At 43.1% G+C, this 19,393-nt stretch overlaps 7 protein-coding genes across 7 annotated transcripts; 6 read left to right on the top strand and 1 right to left on the bottom strand.

The window, feature by feature from the left end:
- Positions 1–1,014: 1,014 nt before the first annotated feature.
- BCIN_04g04720 (hypothetical protein) lies at positions 1,015–2,473 on the bottom strand. Its single transcript, XM_024692612.1, has 3 exons — positions 2,327–2,473; positions 1,465–2,256; positions 1,015–1,404 (listed from the first exon to the last, which is right to left on the bottom strand). The coding sequence occupies exons 2-3, from the start codon at positions 2,232–2,234 to the stop codon at positions 1,302–1,304; spliced, it is 873 nt and encodes a 290-aa protein (XP_024548391.1). The 5' UTR covers positions 2,235–2,256; positions 2,327–2,473; the 3' UTR covers positions 1,015–1,301.
- Positions 2,474–2,604: 131 nt separating this feature from the next.
- On the top strand, positions 2,605–3,951 carry BCIN_04g04710 (hypothetical protein). Its single transcript, XM_024692611.1, has 2 exons — positions 2,605–3,649; positions 3,724–3,951. Exon 1 carries the CDS (start codon positions 2,798–2,800, stop codon positions 3,641–3,643), a length of 846 nt encoding a protein of 281 aa, XP_024548390.1. The 5' UTR covers positions 2,605–2,797; the 3' UTR covers positions 3,644–3,649; positions 3,724–3,951.
- Positions 3,952–4,752: 801 nt separating this feature from the next.
- Positions 4,753–5,877, top strand: BCIN_04g04700 (hypothetical protein). Its single transcript, XM_001557555.2, has 2 exons — positions 4,753–5,211; positions 5,267–5,877. Exons 1-2 carry the CDS (start codon positions 4,787–4,789, stop codon positions 5,418–5,420), a joined length of 579 nt encoding a protein of 192 aa, XP_001557605.1. The 5' UTR covers positions 4,753–4,786; the 3' UTR covers positions 5,421–5,877.
- Positions 5,878–5,897: 20 nt separating this feature from the next.
- BCIN_04g04690 (hypothetical protein) lies at positions 5,898–7,075 on the top strand. The gene has a single exon (XM_001557554.2). It carries the CDS (start codon positions 6,349–6,351, stop codon positions 6,988–6,990), a length of 642 nt encoding a protein of 213 aa, XP_001557604.1. The 5' UTR covers positions 5,898–6,348; the 3' UTR covers positions 6,991–7,075.
- Positions 7,076–7,594: 519 nt separating this feature from the next.
- Positions 7,595–9,037, top strand: BCIN_04g04680 (hypothetical protein). Its single transcript, XM_001557553.2, has 4 exons — positions 7,595–7,811; positions 7,868–8,155; positions 8,206–8,491; positions 8,558–9,037. Exons 1-4 carry the CDS (start codon positions 7,695–7,697, stop codon positions 8,734–8,736), a joined length of 870 nt encoding a protein of 289 aa, XP_001557603.1. The 5' UTR covers positions 7,595–7,694; the 3' UTR covers positions 8,737–9,037.
- A 4,443-nt stretch (positions 9,038–13,480) lies between these two features.
- On the top strand, positions 13,481–14,943 carry BCIN_04g04670 (hypothetical protein). Its single transcript, XM_024692610.1, has one exon. It carries the CDS (start codon positions 13,685–13,687, stop codon positions 14,372–14,374), a length of 690 nt encoding a protein of 229 aa, XP_024548389.1. The 5' UTR covers positions 13,481–13,684; the 3' UTR covers positions 14,375–14,943.
- A 177-nt stretch (positions 14,944–15,120) lies between these two features.
- On the top strand, positions 15,121–16,335 carry BCIN_04g04660 (hypothetical protein). Its single transcript, XM_024692609.1, has one exon. The coding sequence runs from the start codon at positions 15,162–15,164 to the stop codon at positions 15,564–15,566; it is 405 nt and encodes a 134-aa protein (XP_024548388.1). The 5' UTR covers positions 15,121–15,161; the 3' UTR covers positions 15,567–16,335.
- The last annotated feature ends 3,058 nt before the right edge of the window (positions 16,336–19,393 follow it).

Genomic DNA, 19,393 nt, shown 5'->3' with positions numbered 1-19,393 from the left:
GGCTTTCGGAGATCCTAGGATGACAGTGAAGATGCACCATTTGATGGAGATTTATCATCTGGTGGAGATGAATCCGATGAGCCGGTATCCATGCTGGTATTCATGTTTGGGAAATCGAAGATGGGATTTCAACCGCCTGTCTGCGAGCTCGCGGCTGCAGTGGGGTGATAAGGGGGAGGACACAGAAGGTCGTCACATGAATCTCTGCGAGATGAAAATAGCTTGAATGGGCGGCGATAATTACCAGTCATCTTGAAGAAATGTTTATATGTTTCTTTCCTTTTTTGTTTTTTGCAGGTGACAATGAGGTAGTCGCTTGAATTTTACAGGAGTAGAGTACACAGCCGTCAGTGTAAGAGCAAAGAAATAATATGGCACATAATGGGGGAAGAAATTTTTTAAAGGAACTTATATAGATTCTAGTTCTAAAATAACCCGAATCCAAGATCTTAAGTCCATAGTGATAGTACACAACGTTCGCGAAATTTGTTCTTATCTTCAGCTTAAGTGTAGACTTATAAGGTAGATGCTAGACAGCTATCAGGTCCTAAAACTGCTCAGTTCTGCACTAGTACTACCTACGTATGGCGACGTATGTGGTAATGTATCCAGAATTTGATGAATTGAGGTATGTTAGAAGAACGCTTGGCCTAAACCGTAAATTAGCATCGCTCGGCAAGTCTTGGGTCCAAATGTCATGTTGACCTGACGTACTTGAGTGACTGAAAGACGCGGACAAGTTTCCCTCTTCGCCAACAAGGTCTGGTGAGACGTCTCTATTGTAATGCGGTGTATTATCGCTCGGCATAGATATTATGATATCTCACTCAATACACCTGACAGAGCCGAGATGTTCACGTGATAGCCTACCCCAAGATCGTCCGATCGACGTTTTTATTAGTCTCCTGTAACAACAGAGATACCCCACGAACTAATAAGACTTGGCATTTTATAGTAAATAAGCTAGAATGTTCCCTTTGATCTTTGATGATGTTCAAGAGTCCTGTACTAAGCTGATGTGTAGAATTTTTTTTTTTCGATTTTACACGGAAGACCGCCTGGAACCTTGAAATATAGAGGTAATTTCATTATCATGAAAATACATGATATGTAGACAACCTTTGAAATGAAAGCTGATCTATGTTACATAATTCTTGAACCAAAAGCCATCCAATGCCCCACACATGAGATAACTAGAGCTTCAACCTTCCTTTCATTGACACCGCCATCTATTTCCATGGGTTTCTATGAATAAAGCATTATTCCAACAGTTACCAAAGCAAGCTACATTGTTTCTTTGCCTATGCTGATTCCAAAGCTTTCTTAGACTGTTTCTTAATGTTATATGTAGAATCTGCTTCAAATATCGAGTCGAAAAAAGAAAGCGTCGCGTTCGTACTGCTCCTAGAAAGGGTTAGAAAGTTACGGATTAAAAGGGTTGCAAGTAAAAGGCTCTTGACTTACATTGATTGTTGCTCACCTCGTGCTACGGCATCTAGAACATCATCAAACTTGACAATGCGAACTTGAGGGAATTCTGGAGTCGCAGTTCCTTCCCTGATACGGTCAGCTTTGGCGTCTCGAGCAAGCCTCTTCACCTCCTTGTCGGACCAGATCTCCTTGAATGTGCCCCACCAGGTTGGCGATCTTTCTGCAATGACTAGACGCTTGATACCATCCCAGATGCCCAATATCTCAGTCAAAACATCTTCCTCGCTCTCACCACTTCCACAACCAGCAATCATCGAAAACACATTTTCGACCTTTTGGATCTCTTCTGAAATGATATGGTCTTCTCCAGATAGAATTTGGAAATGCTCATGTGCGCTACTACCAACAAGACTCAGGTAATCTTGCTGATAATTGAAATAAATAGGATTGCGAAGGATACCTTTGAATATAACCGTGTATCTTTTAAGCGCTTCTTTTCTAGAGTCGCGACAAACGCGCAGAGCCACCGGCATGGTATAATCACCCCGGAACCCTTCCTCTCCTGATCCATCCTCGGCGCAAGGTTTAATCCGAACAATCTGTCGATCATCGGCAGCCGCAGCCCAGATCATAAGCTGAAGCTCCGGCGGGAATCTGGGAAAGAGGCAAAATGAATGCTGGGATTTGAAATAAGGATCCAAATTGTGGTCGACGCCGATGACGACAGGATCGTGAGGCTCGAATAGTTGCATTTTGCGAAGACTAGTCTCCATCCGGAGCAGATCAAAGGTTTGTGGATGCATTTCTATGATACCTTGTAATTTCCTGCGAGAAGTTGTTAGTTCGACGAGAATGCGCAAGTGTTCATAGGAAGTTTACGCGTTTTTGTACTTACTTTGATACGGCAGTACAGGGTAACAAAAAGCGTAGTAGACACTAACCTAATTTGTTTTCCATCGCCGTAGTGACAGGATAATCGTTCTTCTGAAATATAACCTTCTCTTGTAAAAGTATATTTTGTTATGAAATTCAATGCTTTCTCAGGTATACAAGAAAGCGGTAGTGTTGGTTGTTGTGTGATCTGTAACCGAGGATTTACCGACTTAAAAACAAGAGAGATCAAAGTGAATACGCAAATTGATAAACATGGAGATCTAAGTAATAAAATTATTAGAAAACCAATGGCTATTAACAGCAGGAGCTGAAAGTTCGATTGAAAAGAGTTCTCAAAAATGAAAAAGATTCAGAGCCTCAACTTTACCAACAAACTTGCTTCACTGTCAAGTTCAACACTTCAGCGGTTGATATCAATTCGGAAACAGCAGTATACGCAAATTATACAGCTCCATTTTAAACCAAACAAGTAATGGCTATCACCACACTGGATAGATTCACATATTTTCCCGAACTATCTCCCGAGATCCAGATGATCATTTGGGCCTTTTGTCCCTATGTTGAAAAACAGACCATTTATATCGCAGAGGTGTGGGAAGTAGTTCAGGGTGTATATCCATATGCCGACCGCTCTAGAACAGGAGATCGATTGAATCCACTTGCAGTGGATTTCCCAGATGCAAAATTCATCACCGTCAAGTACACCGTTCCCTCACCTCTGCACATCTGCCAACAGTCCAGAAATGTCGCTCTTCAGCATTATCGACGAGTCGCTACTACATATGGCGATACCAAGGAGGGCCCAGCACCTTTCTACATCAACTCATATCAGGATTCTATATTTTTTGAGGATACAATAGTCGTTTCACCACATTTTTACCGTCCAACAATTTCTTTCTGGGGGAATGACGGAAAAACTCTCTCCACTCCCGATGGCAAGGATCTCTGTACCTCAGTAACCACTCGCTGGACCAGGAGTTATCCTCCAACTACTGATCATCTTATGTATATGCTATCCAGATTCCCAGAAGTTAAACACTTCTACTTTCTTGATTGCCCTTCTGGTCCCTTCCCTGTGTCACCTTCTTGGAACAGCAACATACAGTGGTTGAGTAGGAATGAAATTGAGCAGGAAGTGGATCTGTATATGTCATTGCTATCAGCTTTGGCGAAACATGGAACGATATCTCAATATGCGCCAGACTCAACAGATTTGTTGGAATGCAGAGGTATCTTTCGGAGCAGTTGGGTGTTGCCATTAATAAGCTGCATTACTACTGAAGAATTCAATTCTCTCGGACACACGGAGATCGAATGATTAAAGGCGAGTCAAATTATCACCGATGAACTTGAATCCCATTTTCAGAAGACCGAACCTGAACTGACTATATTTATTAGTTGAAGATCCTTTGACACAAAATAAAGTGTGAAATGTCGAGCGGGATGAGCACATTGGCTACCTCGTTGAGGGAAAATAAAACACAAAGATTTTTGAATGCGTTGCATTAGTTAATTTTCAGTGTTCTGGCCTTTTTACTTCCAAAAGAAGACTCAAAGGGGAAGGGTTTAAAAGATCTCATTTTCAATAAAGTATGATACGCTAAATTCTGGGAGAGGGACTATACAAAATGAATGTGCAAACCTACATTGTGTGAGGATTAATAGTAGAGTCCATTTCCTTGGGGACATCGAAAGCGCCGAACCACAGTGGACCGCGAGCCCAAGAAAGATCTTCGGCGCCTTCATAAGCTAGGGCATGATACGCATCCCCAAAGGGCCCCACCCGGAACGAAGACCATTACCCGGCAGAAGATTATGTGACATTGTGAGAGACAACGCCGTGAAGGATGTAAAGCCTACTGTTACCGAATTTGTGATGATAGCATACATGCCGACACAGGCTGCCTTAATTATGACACGCAGCCAGGCCATTGCCACGGCCATCGGCTCAGCAATAGTTGAACGACAAGAGAAGTAGGCCATGTTCATCGTGGGACCAGTAATCAGACCAACCTACACGCTAGACAACCTCGTCGATCCAGTTGCAGGCGGTCTGCTACAGATATAGCTTGCTAACCGTACGCCCCGCGTGCTGGACCTGCCACTTCATGGACAATACAAGCGCAGAATGAAACCCTTGGATTGACGTGCCCCTGAAATGCCCCTGGTACTCTCAGGCTCAGTCACGTGTGGCGTAAAAGCAGAGTTCCTCGAACATCCCAAAACGCTAGACTTATAATAGCTAGTTGATTATACCGCCGCGTTTTCTGGTTTTAGGTCTTGTGCGCCCTTCCAGTCATGTACAACGATGCTATTGCCGCGAGGCTGCCCGCCAAGCTGAGTGCGCCAGCCTCAACACGACGTCTTTTCCAAGCTTCACCTCACTTATATCGATGCTATTTAGACGGCTTAACAGCTACCAAGAACCCTCCCTCGTGTGATCCTAGAGCCTAGCCGAACGATGCGCCTGCTACAGTACAACAGTGATGGCAATTTCAGCCTAACTGAGTTCTTCAACAAAGTCATACCCGAGTACGCAATCCTTTCACAGAGGTGGGAAACGGAGAAGGCGAAGTTTGGGGATCTGCAGAAGGAAATCGGCACGAAGAAGGCTGGCTATAAGAAGCTACGATTCTACAAAGAACAGGCTAGGGGTGTTGGTTTGAAATATTTTTGGATGGACACATGTTGTATCGACAAATCGAGTAGCACCGAGCTCGCAGAGGCCCTCAACTCGATGTATCGCTGGTGCCGAGATGCGGCTAGATGCTACGTCTATTTATTGGATGTCTCGGCACTAAAGCAGAAAGCAGGCGATACATCTACCGAGCATACTTATACCTCTAAAACGCAATGCTACAGCAGAATGTTGGATTGTAAAATGTAGTAAGTGACAACGAGTATTCATGAAGGACACGCATCTTTTCTAACATGGATCAAGTAAGAGATCGGGCATCATATTGCGCCAAATTACTACCTTGCGGTGCTGTGTAAGTGCGGCGCGTGAAATCAGAACTAGAGAAGTGTGTGCCAGAAAAACTCAACTTCCAGTAATCGAGGCACTAGGAAGCCACGCATTCAGCCTTAACGATTAAGAATAAGACAAAATCCCATCAGCATTTCCCTAGGAGATGCGCAGCACAGCATACAGGTAATCGCAGCCCGGCATGTCTGTCCGAAACGAAGCTAGCAGGAGTAGGCTGATTGAAAAGCCACATGAAAGCGTAAGTAAAATGCATCCAGGATATCATGGGTATCTACCCGATGCTTCAAAGATTGATTTGACAATCGCCTCAATTAGCGTTTTCCCCCAAATTGTGCACAGAGCCCCCCTGAAATGACTGGCTGCATGAATATATTACCACCTTATAATGATATCCGAGCAGAAATTTCTGAATCACCGCATAACACTTCATGCTGACTGTAGCAGAGTAGTCGCAAGCAATTGCTTTATTCCTTTTGGGATGTTTGCGACTATCTGACCCCACACTTACAATTTGCAGGGAGCTCTGTAGATACCTATGGAAATTATCCACTCCGGGAAACTGGGGACTCTTTTTGATCCACCAATTGAATGCGGGTGGGTGGAATTTATTTCAACGTTCCGGTCCGAACCTATAGAACCACAATAATTTTTGAGCCGAGTATCTTTCTGATGTTTATAACATTACAATCCTTCCATCTGCAATTGGAAGGCACCAAAATGTCGACCAAAGTGGACGTCATGTCCGTAGTAAAGTCTCCTTCTTTAGTGAAATGAGTCGAGATCCCTGCCAAAATTGCTAGATACTTTTGGCAATTTACGAGCAGCGATGTTGTGACCTTTGGCGTTCCTAACACGGTATTCGAGATCTGTTGTGTGCTTGCTGGACCTCCTCTCATCTCAGGAGACCATACGTCGGTCCGGGAAGTGCTCTGGAGAATTCCTGCTGTCGTGTTATTCAACTGGTCAAACCTCCTAATCTTCGTTATCGCCAGCCAGCGACTATAGGAGCCCGCAACAGAGGATCAGCTAAATAAACCATGGAGACCTATGTCTCAAGGGCTGGTGACGCGTACGGAAGCGCGTCTAGCATTACAGTTGTTAATTCCTGCTATATTCGCTATCAACCACTGTTTTCTCAATGTTGGAGCCGAGATGGCTTGTATTTGACGGAAACGTGGGTTTACAATGATCTCAAAGCGTCATATGATGGTTGGATCCAGCGCAACCTCATCGCTGCTCTCGCTTTTTGGGTGTACAGCCGAAGTTCCCTGAAAGTCGCTATCGGCGGAGGTTCTTCTGACGCAGTCATCACACCTATCGGACAGTTATGGGTTCCAGTAATCAGTGAGGCCATTATGACAACAACACATGTCCAAGATCCGAAATATGTACTTGGTGATAAGTCGAGAGGACGCGAAACTGCGCCAGTTCTTCTGGGAGAGCGGATTACTAAGTGGTCACTTGCAATTCCTATTTTTCTTTGGAGTCCGATTTGCGCGCTCTTCTGGGGTGAATGGATAGCGTCTATTCCAGCAATTATCATCGGCTTTTGTGTATCATACAGATGTATTCCGCGCAGCGGAAAAGATGAGGATAAATGGGCATGGCAAGTGTGGTGTTGCTGGACAGCATTTTTATCACTCATGCCTCTAGGAAATGAACAATGGCGGCGGATTTAACCATCAGTGATGACTCTGGGTACGCCTGGCTACGGATACACGCGTGTATAAGTAGTAATGGGAATGAAAAAAGGCATCCCCGCCAATCAATGGGTGGTTGTAGATATCTGTGCCTCATTTTCGCAGATTGAACAACAAAGCATACATATAATGGGGATTTCTTAGTAAGCCCCACTAGCCCTATTATAGTACTAAATTCTAGCCCCATAAACGATTCGTCTGTTTTTTATACAAAAAATACATACTTCGTACAAATTGCAAACACCACCTACCTGCAAGCACCCGCAGAGATCCACAGATATAAACAAAGAGCTTAAGCTACTTATAACGAACAGATATTGGGACCTCTGGTTGGTCCCCCGCTAATAACAGTTTGGGGACAAGAATTGGGAAATTGGCACGAAATCCACCCCTTGCGAACCTGCTCTAGGCTAGGGCTTATGGAGATAATCTGTACGGATATGCGACATGTGATTCGGTGATTACTTTTGGTATATTGCATACGAGCGAGGCCCCTCTTTTGTTGGTTCAATCTAGGACCGAGTAATCAGCAATGCTGATCAGAATATATAAAACTCCTCTATTTCATGATTCCTTTTCTTTCGCGATACTTATTTCTTAAGAACTTATTGAACGGCAAAATACCTGATTTCGTACCATCTCCATAATCTTCGACCATCATAATACAAGTTGCTGAAGCCACCATGCAACCTCCATATCCATGCCCAACAGCCACTTGGCACAACGATGTATATCCTGCTATTGACGCTGCTCAGCCAGCCCTCAGTCAAGCAGGACGAACTGTCATCCTCACAGGAGCGGTAAGAATCCTTACATAATTTCGAAAACATACACAATGCTTAGTGATCTATCATAGGGTAGCGGAATTGGACGCGAGACAGCCTTGGCCTTTGCAAAAGCGGGAGCCAAGCATTTAGTACTCATTGGCCGCACTGAATCGGATCTACTTGAGACGCAGAATCAAATTCCTCAGAACACAGCCAGCAGCTCAGTATTTGCTACATCCGTTTCTGATGAGGCAGGAATAAAAAAGGTAGCTGAGGCGGTTGGCACGTGGGATGTTCTCGTGATGGGCGCCTCAAGCAAGGGTATCAAGGGACCTATTGTCTCTGTAGATCTCGCCGAGTGGTGGGAAGCATATGAGGTTCGTCCGACATCGATTTTAACAATGACCTGCTAAGCGTTTCTAACTAGACTGATGTTAAATCAATTGTAATAATGGCCCAAGCTTTTTTCCCGAATGCGAATAAAGCTGGCGCATATGTGTACGGACTCACCTCAGGGAGTATGGTGCTACCAGTTACATGGATTGCTGGGCAATCGGCTTACCAGAGTTCCAAGATGGCACAAGTGAAAATAATGGAGTTCTTAGCATTGGAGAACCCTGACATCTTCATTTGTACCGTCCACCCTGGATTGGTGGACACAAAGGTATTTCGTGCGTCTGAGGTTGATCCTGCTACACTACCGATGGACACTGGTATGTACCATTGCTCCGTCCTATCTTCAAAGATCATAATTACTAATCCATACTTCCCATCCACAGTCGCGTTGCCTGCGAATTTCCTAGTCTGGCTTACTCAGCCGAAGACAAAATTCCTGAATGGACGGATGATCTGGGCTAACTGGGATGTTGATGAACTTTCTGCGCAAGCTGAGAAGATTCAGAATAGCACCATCTTTACCCTTGGATGTGAAGGATGGCCTTTCGTGCCTGGAGGATGAATGTAACTAGATGCGTAATCAGCTGTCTAGCTAGTATATGTGTAGGGGGGAGGGGCTCGTGCTCGCCCCACTGGGCATTTTTATCCGAGGAAAATGGCATTTGCGCATCTACGAGCTCGATTTTTCGCATACTGCCCTGTTCTCCCTCATTTGGTTTTTGGCATCCCCTACCGAGCATACTTATTCATTAAGTCGCTATGTGACAACTTTGAGGATCTCTGGTTGCTAACTACTTGGTCTTTCTGGGAGCATTGTAACATACCGTCTCTCCATCCATCAATTGAAGCATTTCCCTGGTCCAAGACTCGCAGCTGCCACCAAGCTTTGGCATCTATGGCACTCCCAGAATTCCACAAATAGTTTGGTTTTACACAAGGTGTATAAGGAATATGGCCCAATAGTTCGAACTTGCCAGTGAGCTCATTGGTCACCGCACTCCTGCTGATGGGGCCTGGACTAGCTCAACCATATGATGTTTACTGAACCTCTCTTCCAGGCCCAAATTAACTTTGTATATTCCACCCAGCCGGCATCGAGCTTCTTAATGGCTTGAAGAATAACAACAGCAAAGATCCTTGGTATGATCTCGTGCATCCAATGACCTCCGTAGTCTCTGAACGGAATCCCGAGGAAGTTCGATCACGAAAAAATGCATGGAACAAAGGTATTTCTACCAAAGTTACGTAAGACACTATGCAACCCTATGCTTTCATTCCGCAACCTCCATCCAACCCCCTCGCAGCCATCAAAGAATACTCCCGCCGTATCATTCTCCTTGGAAACGATCTTGTTGATGAAATTCAATCTTGAGATACCAAACATACCGAGTGCAATAATATTATGTCATGGTTTGCCATCGATGTGATGGGTCTGATTATTTTTGGAGAAGATTTTGGCTTCGTCCGAGCACAAAAACAGAGAGTGGAGCTCTGGATAAGCTAAGCCGTATGAATGATGCTATCTGACTGGCCCGATGTGGTCTCTGTTTCTTTCCGTTTTTGTCCTTCTAGACTGTAGCCTCTCAGCGTCAACGGCGTCGAGCTGAAGGAATGTCTTGGAGATCTAGCAGGGGGATATAAAGAGCACTAGGCAACTAGCGCTAGGGCTTCATCAAACTGCTAATACTCTCAAGCTAACGAAGGAGAGTTTGCTTGTGTCCATAATATCAAGCAAAGAATACTTATTAAATTCTTTAAATTCGCTTGTGTAAAGTGTTACAAATCTGATCAATCTACAGCATACTCATTGCCACTAAGTCCAGGTGAATTTTCACACATGTACTGATCTCAAATAAATTTCTAGTATCTAAGAATGTAATAGATTCCGAATACTCCAAGCTCCAGTTGTAGGCTCTAAAGTACAATCGAACTATTTTTATTCAGCTGCTGTGCCTTCATTACTATAAGCTCATCCGGGTCCTGATATGATCTGTGCGTTCATCGTCAAATTAAGCGAGTGAGCTAGTAAGTGATACCTATATAAGATGCAATAGCTACTAGGCACGGTCGTAACTAGTAATGAGTATTTGTATTCGGGGTCATTATACTTTAAGAAGCAGTATTTAATCACAATTTGTATCTCTTTATATCTCTTTATATCTCTTTATATCTCTTTATATCTCTTTATATCTCTTTATATCTCTTTATATCTCTTTATATCTCTTTATATCTCTTTATATCTCTTTATAGCAGAATTTACTATATATTACAACTGCAACTTTTTTATTGTAACAAGAAAGTCTACACTGTATCTGGTTAGTGCCAGCGCATAGACATGGCGTGGCAAACGCGTTGAGGCACATTGCTTGTTGATTCCAAAATTACTCACTTTCAATTTAACAAGATCTCTTCTAATCTCCCAAGCTCTGTATTATAGAATTAATAACATGTTTAGCAGCTCAGATATTGTTAATGTTTATTACCTTATATGGCTAGATAGTTGACAAATTCTAGTATCGAGGCTATGCTTGTGAGACAAATAAAAGAAGAATCACCAATGTAGAATCACATTGAACACGATTAGGGTAAATTCTTGGCATACCTCACAGTATACAAGCATCAGAAGGAGGGATATATAAAGTCGCTTGCAACTTTTATTCCCGATAGACAAAACAAGCTCTTAAAGCATCCCACCCATTACAAAATTCTCTATTATTTCAATACTCAAAGTACAAGAATCAAAATCTGGACCTGGCCATCATAATCATCATGACCTCTCAAAATTTCGACATCATCATCGTGGGACGCGGCACAGCCGGTTGCGTACTTGCAAACAGGCTCTCGGAGAATGGGCGTTACCGCATCCTTCTTGTGGAATCTGGAGAAGACCTGACAAGTGACCCTCGAACCAATATCCCATCGTTGGGCCTGCTCTTCATGGCTAGAGATGTCAACTGGGGGTTTTCGACTGTTCCTCAGGTAAGAGAGTCTTAAGTAATCTACGCTTGCTCTGCTAATGAATTCAAAGGCCAATATCGGAAACCGCACTAATTCAGCGAGTGCCCGCCGCTTACTTGGTGGATCAAGCGTTATCAGCGGTTTCGCTTTTCTTCCGAACTCCAAATTAAGCATTGAGGCCTGGGCCAACCTTGGCAATCCAGGCTGGGACGGGAAAGCCTTCTCTAGGTCTATGGATCGATTTAATTTAGCCACATGTACATCCACCACGAATCTCGCCAAAAGCCCTCTCTAGATCACAACTTCAGAAGAAGATGCAGAGTGGCCGCGTGTATGGAGGGACACACTTGCTATGCTTGGATCTCCGGTTGCTCAGGATGGATTGACTTCTGGTAACATTCTGGGAAGCTTGATGGGGTGGGAAACAATTGGTCTCGACAAGAAGAGAAGCTATTCAGCTAAGGCGTACTTGGACGATACAGTTCGGTCAAGAAGTAATCTCACGATTTGGACAAAAGTTACTGCCGAACGAATCATCTTCAAAAATTCAGATTCCGATACTCTTACTGCAGTTGGTGTTACGGTTCGCGACAGTGAAACTAGGACTTCGAAGTCCGTTTTGGCAAACAAAGAAGTCATTCTTAGTGGGGGCACAATTAATTCTCCGCGTTCAAGAACATCTATCTCCTGAAAGAGATGCTAATACCGGGATCTGAATCTATTCAGCGTGTCGATGGTCGCCTCATGGATCTCTTTGCAGGAGACGACGAGTTGCAGAGCCGTTATGGAGGGGCTAAAAATGCCACAAGTTTTGTGCCTGACAATGATGGAATTTCCTAAAGTGTTTAATAAGAGAGCGTGTTGCAGACATGATAGACCATGAGGGGCTCATAATTGCATTGATATGTAGGATTAGTAATTGAGGGTTTCAGATAGGACTGTATCTGATATCATCACAAAGAAACGGATTACCCAGAGGACGTAGCAAATACACAAGTTTCAGAATAACACCATCATATCATGATATTTTGATCAAATGAATTCCGTAAATCTAGAAAGAAAATCACTATATTGTGGTAGAATGGTACGAACCATGTGGCGTGATATGTGACCCGCACATCGTGATCTGCTTGCCAATTGCCATAATGTAGAGAGCTCGCGCTTATATAAATAACCTGAGTATACTAAAAGATCCTTTATTCCTAAGATCTTCGAAAGAACCAGGAAAATTCTACAAATCGATCCTGATATTTGGTCAAAATAAAGGCACGAACACCTTTGGAATGCCAATAGCGCTGGACCCGAAGTCCTGGAGTTTCACGAGCACCGGGACAAACGACAAGTTCCCTCCACAGCTAATCGAAATCCAGAAGTACGATGTCACATTTGAAACATTTACGAGTGAACAGACCTGCGAGAATCGTAATCGAAGGCCCTGGATCATTAATTTCGAGGCCAGATCAATTCGGAAATCACAAAACGTCACAATCCCGGTTAATCTCACTCCTCGCGCTTTACATCTCTCACCAAGTTGCTTCAAACTCGACTACGTAATTAAGAATCCAATTTTGTTTCGTCCTTCTGCGACGCCCCCTTTTTTCGGAAATTTGGTCACTTTTTGGGGTATGCTGTAGCAACTATTGACAATGGCTAGGCCAGAGTTGCAGGCAGAGAGTGATTCGGTCAGACTAGAAGCAAGAAATTATACGATGATTTCCATGTAAGAAATTATGAAGACTATGACTTTTTTGATGTGCAAATTCCATATATCCTGTGACTTTCATATATTTAAGTTCATTCGCAGAGGCCTCATGCGCAAGTTCTCAAATAGGTGAGGCTGCAATTCGTCAATTTGGAAAGATGCTATGTTTCCCCTTAAAAAGACGAAACGGAAAATACGCCATCTCCATCTGCCAACGGCTCAAATATCAAACATCATCGAGACCAAAGAACACTATTCCCAGCTCTATTGCCCAAAAGATACGTCTTCTGCATTCAAATTGACGTTTCCGAAGCCCAAAGATCCCACAACCACGCTGGTCCTAGACCCCAATAAGTTGAGCGCAACATCAGCAGTAATGAGGAATCCTCAGCCTACGCGCCTAAGCCACTGCTTAAAAACGACGTGAGGGCGTTAGTATTGAGGAAGCGCGCTGATCATTGCACAAAAACTTTCAATTCTAGTTCACAATCTTGCCTCGCCTTCGAATCCAACTATCATTCGAAGCTTGGTTCAACAAAGTCGTCCGATGTTGTTGGAGCCCTGGTCATCGATGTCGATATCGGTGATTGAGTGAACCCGCTGACTAAGCCAGAAGAAAAACACTCCACCCAGCACATACCCCTCCGCCCGTGCCGCCATTGTTCCGTCTTGCTTTCAAGCAAGAAGTATGCACCACCATTGAGTATACCCAACCTGTATCAAGCAAGCTTCAAAACGCCATTTTCATTTCTTGGAAGCATCTCTACCGAAGGACCCAATCACAAAGAAAACTGCATGAACCGCGGACCCACCATATACCAATTCCGATAATTTGGAAAGCTTGGAAATCATGTCTGGATTCGAAGCAACGTCCAAAAGCTTCATGAAAGTGCCTGAGATGCGACTCGCGATTTGGGACGCATTGATCCCACCACCTCGGCGAATATACATGGAGAAATCTAGCATATCTCTCCCGGATGATAGGTGCTGGAAGGCAAAAGTCAGTTTCGATCCCGGGTCTCCTGCAATTTCAAATCCGTCAGTTCTACATATATGCGCTGAATCTCGGGATTATTTTATTCGCGAGAAGGGATACACTTTACTTAGCCGTTGCCTCATAAGCCCAATATACTTGAATTACTCGAGAGATCAGCTTTGGTTCGATTCTTTATCTCGTCTTTGGAGGTACGCCAAGAATGTCTCCTATCGACATCGCCTAGAAATTCGCAACTGCCAAATGAGTGAGGAAAAGATGCAACCGTATAAGATTAGAAAACTTGGTATGAGGTTAACTGAAAGGAACAAGATAGAGCGGTTCTCCGCTCGTATAATGATTCATATAATGAAGAGACTTACCGAACTAGAAGAGATTACCTTTGAGCTTCCAAAAGACAGATTCGAGGATTACAAGGCTATTTTAGATGGAAAATTACGCGGCTTTGTGGAAAATATGCAAGACCACAATGTCCCCGCTACGAGAGTCCCTCCGAGACTCATTTACATAACGCAGGAAGTTGCTGCTCCTCCTGAAAACATATGAGCGCAGACTTCTGGAGTTTCTGTGGAATCTTAGAGACGAGAGAGGAAGATGAGTTATTTCGTAGCTGGCGAACGGCTGCAGGTTGATGGGTGCTAAAAGATATTCAAGGTCTCTGATGGAACCATATCTTCAACGTGCGATGTACGATTGGATACACTTATAGTCGGACACATTTTTTCATGCCAATAGTTCACATTGTCTAGACAATCTGTGTTGTATGATCATACTGCTGTGCAGTGGAAAATTTGAATCAAGGCATTTGATTCCCAGGGTCATGGTTCAGGAGCGCATTCTGTCGAATTAGTTAGGGGGGGGGCGGGGAGCAAGCCGAAAAGCTCTCATCACCCACCCTCGAAAACGAAGAAAAGAGAAGGACAAATAAAACAGTGAATGAGAAACTGGGCAGTCTTATATTTTTGGATCTTCATGCATGTTTTTTTTGACTCTGGAGAACCTTGCCATGCGGTATAATGTGGGAACAGATTATTGCTTGATTTTGATTCTTCTTGGGGAGACTTTTATGAGTCATTAAAAGATTGAAACGCTACGAATTTATACTCTTCGAGCCAGTCCATATCTCCAATAGTTGTTAAGTCTGTGCTCAGCACTGTTTGCCTGCATGTTCTTTTCCCTTCAACAACTTTCAACGTCAACATGTGCACTTCTCTACATTGTCACAATATTCAGTTTGTGTTTTGATCCCCAAATCAAAGTAAACACAATTTCTTCAGAGACTTTCATTTTCAGACCATAAAAAAAGATTTTAACGTCCCCGTCAAGTATTAAGATGGAGGAAAAAATCACGAAACAAATGTCTTGCATACCCTTTGGTGACACCCAAGCGAACGTACAAGTAGGAAAACTTGATACTACCGAAGTACCCAAAGCAATCGATCCAACACGCATCGTCAACGACTGCATTGAAGCATTTACTTTGTTTGGTCGCCTTGCACCCGAACTTCGTATTACCATCTGCGAGCTGGCACTGGCAGCTGCAACACCTGATTTTCCGAAATTGATACGACCATTCCGGCTCGAACCAGAACAGCCAGAGGATTGTTTAGAAAGTGCAAAAAAGTCTCACCACCGATCGAACACGACTCCAAACCTTTTGAAGATTCTTTCAACACTACATGTTTCTAAAGAGTTCCGAGATGTGGCACTAAAAATTTTGGGCATCTTGGATGTTTGAATTATCTGCCCAATTCTATTTCGCCCATCAGTCAAATTTCTCAATTTCCATGATATGTATCACATGCAAGAGTATACAAATATAGAAACACCATATGAATTTTATCAGAATTACGGGGCCAAAGTCAAGAGAGTTGCTATTACTACTAATCCTGCCTGGCCAAGCTCCCCTCTGCGCTCCAGTAACATTTATTAGAGAGGGCCCGTGGAAGACCCAGCCCGAGATATATGGAAGCTCATCTTACTTTTTGAGGATCTCGAATGTATTGTCATCCAATTTCGTGACATCTGGTCTTACGAAACTCCGCGGAATAAACATGGCCTACTCATGACCCAATATGAGCCGGAGTTGCAGAGACTTCTTAGAGAGCATGCGCAGTGGGAAAAAAATCTCATCGATTACTCTACAAGGGTATTTAGACGAGTACAAATCACTATCCGATAGTTCAACGCACCCATCAAAATTGCTGCGAATGCCAAAAATCGAACACATGCACTGGGGCGAGTTTTCTTATTATGCTCGGTGAAGCTAAGGGTATACGTGATTGCTCCGAAGGTGTATCGGATTTGGTGTAGTATTGCTCTCATCCACTTTTCGAAGACTTCGAATACCAACGCAGACTTTATAGCAATCGAATCAATTATTAAGAAGGCATTCCGCACGTTCGTGAGATGTGTCGACAGGTACTTCTCGAAGCTGAAGGTTTTATTGAATGGGCATGGGCTAAACTTCGAGGTTATCTATGTATCATAATTCATTTTTTATCACATACCAAAGATTAGTGAAGTGCTAGACAATTCAATTTCGTTTTTTCTTGACATAGATAGACATCTTATCTACTAAATGCTTTGAACTTGTGGTTAAACGTCTTTCTCGTGCTATGGTGAACAAATTCTTTCGACTTGAATGCATTTATCAACACTGTTAAAGCTCCAAAGGTAACCACGGATACTAATAAATACGGGCCCAGCAGTGCTGTTCCTGTTACAGCTTTCGCTGAAAAACTGACGAGTGCTACGACTTCTGAGACTCTCTGTTGATAATTGATACTTCAGAATATTGTTGAAGTCAAGGAATTGATGGAATACAAAGAAAATTGCTTGAGTATATCTTAGGCCCCTCTATGAGTTGTGGGTCAAGGAGATAAAAAGACAGTTCTCGCGTCACACTTGTTGACTGGGGAATTTGTAGAGCTTCTACGGCGGTTGGTTGAAGACCTTGAGGAATAAAGGTAAAACCATCCTTTTATATCATGACTCAGATTTATGAGAGCTATATTTTTGTCACTAAGAAAGAGCCTGATCTAGCTCTAGGTGGTCTCTCATATCCCCAGGGATGTGGTGATGCAGGGCTTATCAGTAACTCCACATGGCCTAGTGATATTTTTATATAGTATCAGCAGCCGCGAACACAACATCGTTATTTTCTGAAGAATTTCTTGCGTGATGCAATTTTTCACAGTAGTATTACGTCTCCTAGCCAGAGATTAGCTGAAGTCTTCAGAAAGCTAACTGCGCTGTAGTCTGGAGAAGGGTTTCCCGCCCATGTTGAACTTCGGCATTGTTGCGTTGAATCCGTGGAAAATTTTGAATCTGTTTCAGGCTATTAGTACATCGTGAGCAACAGAGGCAAGGTCTCCAGCCTTCACATCAATCTTTCTTGGCTTAATCTTCTTTATTTCTAATTTCATGCATTCACCTTTTCAGCCGCCTTTGAGGTACATGTTCTTTTTTGAGTATTTGGAGTATTCTTCAATTTAATGACGGGCACGTTTAACAGTTGTACTTCGATTCAAGAAAAATTGAGAGTCCCAAGGAAAGAAAGCTACGACGATGAATGGCGATGATATTGTAGTGAAATATCTATTGTTGCAATCCTAGGATAGGAGACTTATTGGTCGGCTATTACTGCATGTCTCCGAGAATCTAGGCTTGTGTTGTGGCGGGGATCTTGGTAGTAGAATTCTGCGCAGATTGAGTACTTTATAGTTGCTAAGCTCTAGATCTCTCGGCCATGGAAGTATGGCTACGCAATGTATTGGTAGAGCTGAACTCTTTCTCGGAGGAATGTATAAATTCCATATACTCGATAATCCATTGTCATTCTGTAACATTCTGGTCTGACCAATCATATACAGTCTACTCAGCTGTAGCTTGGTGCGTTGGCCAGGAGTTTATCGGTCCATTGGCGGAATGGTGCCAGCAGAAAAACTAGGAATTCGCATGCATTAGCGGCAGAAAAAATAAAAGGTATATTTAGCAAGTCAATGCTGGACAGGGGGGGTAGATTATGTATGACTGGGAATTGCATGCCAGACCCATATTTTGTGAGTCGGGCTCAAATGGGGAATGGGAAGTAGTGTCGGAGTAAACGTCAATGAATTCTTGAAGGATCTCCCTTAAGAATGAGTGTCATTCTTCTCTAAATAATCGTTCAAATGGGTGCCTCTATTTAATACAGTGTTTCGTCTGCGAGAAAATATCGTTGTTCTCATAGGTCACTGACAAGATTGATTCGGCGGCATTAAGCTATCGTGAAGACTTCACAGCTATCCAAAGCTTGCGGTCTCTTGGAGCTTTCGTTATTCATTGCAAAATTCATTCTGCATGTCCTCTTTCTTCCCAGGGCTCTGATTATAATCAACCGTGAGTTTTCGCGAAGTATTATTCCATCTGCACTCGCTGGGCTCCTTGAGATTGATCACTTCTTTGTGTGACTAGCGATCTTGGCACAGCTTCTTGATGTTATGTGAATAATTCTGTTACTCGTCGATCGCTTCGATTGGATTTCTGGTAAATGAGCTTCATGTGGGTATCCGCGGCTTTGGAGGGCGATCTTGTTGTATTCATTTTTAGCATCAAGCATAGCAATGAATCGCGCAGCAAGGTATTCGAGTATTTCGGGATGCTACAATTTGACACAGCACGCGATACCCGAGGCTCACGATTTTAGGCTCCCGCCTAGTCCATCCATGATTCTCCTTTTTGTTTCCAACAGGTCTCCACGTGATCATGTGTATATCGTTGAAGGTTCTGCGCATCGGGATCTGAGGTTTCTGCGAAGTTGTGGTATCCATACACAAAATTTGACAGAGTTATAACTTCGAAGTAGTGAGAACTCTATATCTTTCTATGCGTTGTAGCCATACGAATCTATATCATTTTTCATACCAGGAATGATATGATAGCCCGTTTCTAATTCCGTTCATGAATTCTTATGTCGTTGTAGTACTATTTTCGCTCATTCGCGTGGATAAATCGTGAATTCCTTGAAGACTTTGCAAATCAGATTTTAAGTGCGTTGATCTGAGCGCATTGCAGGAGCACTTATCAAATCTTTTAATCTTCCCATCCATAGCTTGTAAGAACGCCTTTTTGAGGCTTGGAGAGACAACTGGCAAGTGATTTTGTGAGAATATAACCCGCTGTGTAAGATTCGAGGGCATCTAAGAATCTTCTGGTAAGTTCACTTGACAAAATATGCTAACAACAGACCTGACCACGGTGACATCTTCAATTCAAGTCAAAATGATCAAGACTTGGTTAGAGCCTAAAAATTGTACACTTGCGTATTTATGTTACAGCCGAAAGAATACGGAGTACCCTTTTCCCTGTTAACAAAGCTTTTGAGTCAAATCCATGATATTTCACAAAGAGAGACATCTGGCATCTGACGATTTGTATCATCAATTAGCAATTGTAAGCTCAAGTTGTTGTATTATGGAACAATTATTGACTCTTGAAGTTGAGGATATTCACTGGTCTTTTTATTGATTTCTCGCTTCGGAGGGGTAGGAAACATATCCAAACTGAACTACTCCAAACAGC

This window comes from Botrytis cinerea, chromosome 4, assembly GCF_000143535.2.
Source record: "Botrytis cinerea B05.10 chromosome 4, complete sequence".
NCBI classification, from domain to species: Eukaryota; Fungi; Ascomycota; class Leotiomycetes; order Helotiales; family Sclerotiniaceae; genus Botrytis; species Botrytis cinerea.
Note: the sequence above shows the minus strand (reverse complement) of the source record. Positions and strands in the feature narration are given on the sequence as shown.